This window comes from Eriocheir sinensis, chromosome 24 (assembly GCF_024679095.1).
Source record: "Eriocheir sinensis breed Jianghai 21 chromosome 24, ASM2467909v1, whole genome shotgun sequence".
Lineage (NCBI taxonomy): Eukaryota > Metazoa > Arthropoda > Malacostraca > Decapoda > Varunidae > Eriocheir > Eriocheir sinensis.
Window position 1 is genome coordinate 1,153,438 of NC_066532.1, and position 6,754 is coordinate 1,160,191.

Genomic DNA, 6,754 nt, shown 5'->3' on the forward strand with positions numbered 1-6,754 from the left:
GCTTCCCTTCTTTCTCCCTTTTCTCTTCTTTCCTCATTTCCTTCTCCTCCCTCCATTCTGCCTTTCTCTCATTTTTCCTTCCTTTCCTTCTTTTCCTTTCCTTCCCACTTCCCTCCTTTCCTTCCTCTCCTATCTACCCTCTTCTTTTCCTATCTACCCTTTTCCTCATTTCCTTCTCCTCTCTCCATTCTGCCCTTCTCTCATTTTTCCTTCCTTATCTTCGCTTCTTCCTTCCTACCTCCCTTCCTCTTTTCCTTTCCTTCCCACTTCCCTCCTTTCCTTCCTCTCCTATCTACCCTCTTCTTTTCCTATCTACCCTTTTCCTCATTTCCTTCTCCTCTCTCCATTCTGCCCTTCTTTCATTTTTCCTTCCTTATCTTCGCTTCTTCTTTCCTACCTCCCTTCCTCTTTTCCTTTCCTTCCCAGCTCCCTCCTTTCCTTTCTCTCCTATCTACCCTCTTGTATTTAATAATCAGTTCACAGGACAACAAATAATGATCGAGAAGGGAACACGTGAGAGAGAGAGAGAGAGAGAGAGAGAGAGAGAGAGAGAGAGAGAGAGAGAGAGAGAGAGAGAGAGAGAGAGAGAGAGAGAGAGAGAGAGAGAGAGAGAGAGAGAGAGAGAGAGAATAGAGGAATGCATTATAATCTAGGACAAATAATTAGAGAGAAAAAAAAGAAAAAAAAGAAGACCATGAAAAGGAAGCAGAAAAAGAAGTGTTGGTCTTAGGATTTTTATTTCATTTATTCTGTTTTTTTATTTTTTTTATTTTCTTTCCTTCCTCTCCTTGTTTTTTTTTATTTTCCTGCTATTCTTTTCTTTTTTTTCTCAATATTTCTTAGTTTTCATTATTTTTTCTTCTCAAAAATTTTCTTATATTTTTTTTAGATTCCTGATATACTCTTGTGATCTCTTTTTTATTTCTTTTTTTATATTTCCGAAAGGAGGAGGAAGTGATTTTTCTGAGTTTTATTATCATTATTGCTATTACTACTACTGCTACTACTACTACTACTACTACTACTACTACTACTACTACTACTACTGGTTTTCTTTTCCTTGTTAAGTGGAAGTCTTCGTGCGTCAGAGCAGGAAAAAAATATATTCATAGAAGTTTGTAAAAGGTTGTTATTCACTCTTTTCAGTAGAAGCTTATGAGGTAAAGAAGTTATTTTTAGTAGAAGTAGTAGTAGTAGTAGTAGTAGTAGTAGTAGTAGTAGTAGTAGTAGTAGTGGTGGTGGTGGTGAAGCGTGATGGTGGTTACTGAGGTGTTGTCACGTGTTAGAGAGAGAGAGAGAGAGAGAGAGAGAGAGAGAGAGAGAGAGAGAGAGAGAGAGAGAGAGAGAGAGAGAGAGAGAGAGAGAGAGAGAGAGAGAGAGAGAGAGAGAGAGAGAGAGAGCGAGAGAGAGAGAGAGAGAGAGAGAGATTAGCGAAGGGAAAGACAGGGAAAAACAAGACACATGAAAGAGAAAGGAGAAAAAAGTAATAAGTGGAGAGAGAGAGAGAGAGAGAGAGAGAGAGAGAGAGAGAGAGAGAGAGAGAGAGAGAGAGAGAGAGAGAGAGAGAGAGAGAGAGAGAGAGAGAATATTATTAGCAGGAAAAAACAGGAAATGAGGAAGAAAAGAATAAAAAAGAAATATGAAGGAAGGCAGGATAATTAGGAAGAAGGAGGAGGAGGAAGAGGAGGAGGAGGAGGAGGAGGAGGAAATAGTAAAGGAGGAAGGGAAAAAAAAGACTAGATAAAAATAGAGAGATAGATAGAGAGAGAGAGAGAGAGAGAGAGAGAGAGAGAGAGAGAGAGAGAGAGAGAGAGAGAGAGAGAGAGAGAGAGAGAGAGAGAGAGAGATGATGATGATGACGTAAAGTTGACAGACCAAGATTGAAGTAATAAAATATAAAAAAGAAAAAAAAAGATGGTGGTGGTGGTGGTGGTGATGATAGTGGTGGTGGTGAGGTGCGGATATTGTTGGTGGTGATGAGACGGGTGATGACATTGGTGGTGGTGGTGGTGGTGGTGACTTCCTAATTAACTTAAGAACCGGAAATGGGTGGGAGGAGGAGGGGGAGGGGTGGGGAGGGTGGGATGTGTTAGTGACTCATCAACAACAAAAACAACAACAAAAACAACAACTACCTCTACTACTACTACTACTACTACTACTAATAATAATAATAATAATAATAATAATAATAATAATAGCAATAATAAAAATAAATCGAATAATACGTAACAATGTAAGCAAATATATGTAAAAAGAAAGCATTAACATTATTATTATTATTATTATTATTATTATTATTATTATTATTATTATTATTAGTAGTAGTAGTAGTAGTAGTGGTAGTAGTAATAGTAGTAGTTGTAATAATAATAGTAGTAGTAGTTGTCATTTTCCATTCGCGTTGAGAGAGAGAGAGAGAGAGAGAGAGAGAGAGAGAGAGAGAGAGAGAGAGAGAGAGAGAGAGAGAGACTTTACCAATACATATTTTCCGTGTTTCATTATTTTTTGTGTGTGTGTGTGTGTGAGTTTCGTTTGTTCGGAAAATCCATCTTTTCATTCATTTTCAAACTTCAAAACAATTATATTTTATTTTTTTATTTTTTCAACATTTTTTTTTTACTCCCTCTCCTCTCCCACTTTCTCTTCCACATCAATTCGGATTTTCCTGTTTTCTTAATCTAGTGTTTTTTTTTCTTTTCATTTTCCTGTTTTCATTTTTATTTAATTTTCTTTTTAGTTTTCATTTTCCTGTTTTCTTAATCTATTTTTTTTCCATTTCATTTTCCTGTTTTCTTAATCTATTGTTTTTTTTCTTTTTCTTTTCATTTTCCTGTTTTCATTTTCCCGTTTTCTTAATGTTTTTTTTCTTTTTCTTTTAATTTTCCTGTTTTCATTTTCCTGCTTTCTTAATCTATTGTTTTTTATTTTTATTTTCCTGTTTTCTTAATCTATTTTTTTCTTTTTCTTTTAATTTTCCTGTTTTCTTAATCTATTGTTTTTTATTTTTATTTTCCTGTTTTCTTAATCTATTGTTTTTTCTTTTTCTTTTCATTTTCCTGTTTTCTTAATCTGTTTTTTTCTTTTTCTTTTCATTTTCCTGTTTTCTTAATCTATTGTTTTTTATTTTTATTTTCCTGTTTTCTTAATCTATTGTTTTTTTCTTTTCATTTTCCTGTTTTTTTCCTGTTTTCTTAATCTATTGTTTTTTTATTTTTCCTTTCATTTCCCTGTCACGTATACGGTACGAGCTCTCTGCTATTATTTTTGTTACATTCTTTTAATTATTTTTTATATATTATCTGTTTTGTGTTCCGGGTCTGATTTTTTTTCTTTAAGACCGACGAATGATTAACAATGTGAAACGAAAACAAAGGAAGGAAGGAAGGGAAAGGAAGGCAGGAGGAAAGGAAGGAAGGAAGGAAGGAAGGAAGGAAAAAGGGAAAGGAAGAAAGAAAGGAAGGAAGGAAGAAAGGAAGTAAGCAAGGACATGAGGACAAAATGAAGGAAAGTGAGAGAAGGAAGGAAGGAAGGAAGGAAGGAAGAAAGAAGGGAAAGGAAGGCAGGAGCAAAGGAAGGAAGGAAGAAAGGAAGGAAGGAAGGCAGGAAGGAAGAAGGAAAGGAAGGAAGGAAGAAGGAGAGGAAGGAAGGAAGGCAGGAAGAAGGAAAGGAAGGAAGGAAGGCAGGAAGGAAGAAGAGAAAGGAAGGAAGGAAGGCAGGAAGGAAGGAAGAAAGAAGGGAAAGGAAGGAAGGGAAAGGAAGGAGGAAAGGAAGGAAGAAGGGAAAGAAAGGAAGGAAGTAAGGAAGGCAGGAGGAAAGAAAGGAAGGAAGGAAGGAAGAAAGGAAGGAAGGAAGGCAGGAAGAAAGAAGGGAAAGGAAGGAAGAAAGGAAGGAAGGAAGAAGGGAAGGAAGAAAGGAGGAAAGGAAGAAAGGAAGGAAGAAGGGAAAGGAAGGAAAGAAGGCAGGAAGGAAGGAAGGAAGGAAGAAAGAAAGAAGAGAAAGGAAGGAAGGAAGGCAGGAGAGGAAGGAAGGAAGGCAGGAAGGAAAAAGGGAAAGGAAGAAAGGAAGGAAGGAAGGAAGGCAGGAAGAAGGAAAGGAAGGAAGGCAGGAAGGAAGAAAGAAAAGACATAAGCAAGAACATGAGGACAAAATGAAGGAAATGAGAGAAAAAGAAAAGAAGAAAAAAAAGAGAGAAGGAAAAAAAGAAAGGATGAAAAGTTAGAGGAAGGAAAGAATAGAGGAAGAAAAAAGGGATATGAAGGAAAATACTGAAGAAGGAAAAAAGTAAAAAAGAAAGAAAATAAAAGGGAAAAGAGGAAGAAGGAAAAGAGAAGAAGGAAAGAAGAGAGGAGGAAGGAAAGTGAGATGAAGGAAAATACTGAAGGGAAAGGAGAAAAGTAATTAAGAAAGAAAATGACAAGGAAAATAGGAAAAAGGAAAAAGAAGGAAAGTCATTGAATGGAAAAAGAAATGAAAGGAAAATACTGAAGGGAAAGGAGAAAAGTAATTAAGGAAGAAAATGAGAAGGAAAAAGAGAGGAAGCGAAGAAGAGAAAAGGAAGGAAATTAATTAAAAGGAAAAAAGAAAGGAAAATAAAAGAACGATAAAGATAGAAAGATTGAAGGAAAGAAAGTTAAGGAAAAAAAATATAAGGAAAAGAAAAGGAAAAGAAAATCAGTTTAAGCCGATGAAGAAAAAAAAGAAAGAAAATAATTAAGGACGAGATTTCAATTTTAAGTTTATAATAGAAAGAGTGGAAGGAAAAAAAAAGAAAAGAAAAAAAAAGGAATAGAAGGAAGTGATTCAATTTAAGCTTAGGTCTCTCTCTCTCTGTCGGTTGGTATGTTTATTTTGTTCTGGTTTCCTTTAATTTTTTTTTTTTGAGTTTGTTGCTGTTGAAGAAGACGAAGAAGAAGAAGAAGAAGAAGGAGAAGAAGAAGAAGAACACGAAAGGAAACCAAATCCACAACATCCTCTAATACGTCATGAGAGAGAGAGAGAGAGAGAGAGAGAGAGAGAGAGAGAGAGAGAGAGAGAGAGAGAGAGAGAGAGAGAGAGAGAGAGAGAGAGAGAGAGAGAGAAGGAGATGAAGAAGTAGAGCAGACGAAAATCATGAATCAAAATGAGGAAGAGGAGGAGGAGGAGGAGGAGGAGGAAGAGGTAGAAAAATAAGAGAATTGCAGTAAGGAAGAGGAGAGGAGGAGGATAAAGAAGAGGTAGAGAGAAAATTAAGGAGGCAAAAGGAGGAGGAGGAGGAGGAGGAAGAGGTAGAAAAATAAGAGAATTGCAGTAAAGGAAGAGAAGAGGAGGAGGATAAAGAAGAGGTAGAGAGAAAATTAAGGAGGCAAAAGGAGGAGGAGGAGGAGGAAGAGGTAGAAGAAGAAGAGAATTGCAGTAAAGGAAGAGGAGAGGAGGAAGATGAAGAAGAGGTAGAGATGAAATTAAGGAGGCAAAAGGAGGAGGAGGAGGAGGAGGAAGAGGTAGAAGAAGAAGAGAATTGGAGTAAAGGGAGAGGAGAGGAGGAAGATGAAGAAGAGGTTGAGATGAAATTAAGGGAACAAAAGGAGGAGGCGGAGGAGGAGAAGAGAAAAACAAGACCTGCAAGCAAGACGAAAAGAGAGGAAGGATGAAGAAGATGAAGTAAAGAGAGAAAACGAAGATCAAGAAGTCAAAGCAAAAGTAGGAGGAAGAGGAAAGCAGAAATATGGATGTCTGGAAATGGAGTGAGATTATTGACAAACGAGTGCGTGGCGGCGACGTGCCCGGAGCACCAGCATCACGCAGGCACGCAGGCAGGCAGGCATCCCGCCCCGCACGCAGCCCGCCCCTCCAAACCCTCCCTCGCAATACTCACACTTTGGGAATCTTTCTCCTGGCCGGGGCATTAGTCAGCAGGGGTTTCATGCGTGAGTCGCTTCTCTGTTTCTGAACAACAACAACAACACGGCCGCCGCTTGCAAGCACTCGGCGGGCAAAAACTCGTGCAGTCAGTGGGTGCAGCCCTCAGCGTCCAGCCCACACGTCGCACGCCCGCAGCACGTCAGGGCAGGGGTGTCAGGCCATGGCGGTGGCCGCGCGGGAGGTCACTGGCTGGGTCAGTGTGCAGTGAGGTGAGCGGTGAGCGGTAAGCGCCACGCCCGCCACCACCCATGTGCTGCGCGACGCCCGAGTCACTGGGCGCGAGGCTTCAGCTCCGCGCCGCCACACTCGGCGCCGCCGCCGCCGCTGCCGCCCCGTGCTGGCCGCCACGCAGCCCAACGTGTCGTACGGGAAAACAATGGGCGTTACAGGGGAATTACTGCTGCTGCTGCTAGGGGGTGCGCCCCCCGGCCTGGGCCTGGCAACAGTGTTCGCTTGGCGCGGGGGGCGGAGCGGGGCGTGGCGGGGTTGGGGGGGCTCGCCGCGCCCTCACCTGGGCCTGGCATGACAACCCTTTGTCGCCACGGCTGTCACCGCCACGAGGCCGTGTGTGCCGCGGCGCTGACACGCCTCGTACGTCTGGTACGTGGCAGGGCGGAGCCAGGCGGCGGGCGATATACGCTCCCCGCGCCCCGCCGCCCGCCCAGTGGCGAGCCGCCCGCGCGGCCGCCACCACCCGAGGTATGGCGTTGCGACGACTCATGGCACTCATGAAATAAATGACACGCGGGGCAGCGGTGGCGCCGCGGCATTGACCTGTCGGCGCGGCGCCGCCCACGTGGTGCCTCGCAGGGGGCCCAGCAGCCCTGTCCTGCCACCCCGGGAAGGCGCCGCG

General features: G+C 41.8%; 1 protein-coding gene and 1 long non-coding RNA gene across 3 annotated transcripts in view; one reads left to right on the top strand and one right to left on the bottom strand.

Annotated features, from left to right (window-relative positions):
• The window catches only part of LOC127002698 (uncharacterized), a 113,678-nt gene that overhangs the window by 48,814 nt on the left and 58,110 nt on the right, over positions 1-6,754 (top strand). The window lies entirely within an intron of this gene.
• Positions 1-6,754, bottom strand: part of LOC127002695 (uncharacterized) — an 87,796-nt gene that overhangs the window by 20,586 nt on the left and 60,456 nt on the right. Inside the window, exon 1 of one of the 2 annotated variants that reach the window (XM_050868756.1) lies at positions 5,855-6,453. The exons of the other annotated variant lie outside the window; for it this stretch is intronic. Coding sequence (XP_050724713.1) covers positions 5,855-5,904 — 50 coding nt within the window. The 5' untranslated portion in view covers positions 5,905-6,453. Of the gene's footprint in view, positions 1-5,854; positions 6,454-6,754 lie in introns of those variants that run through there. 2 annotated transcript variants of the gene reach the window in all.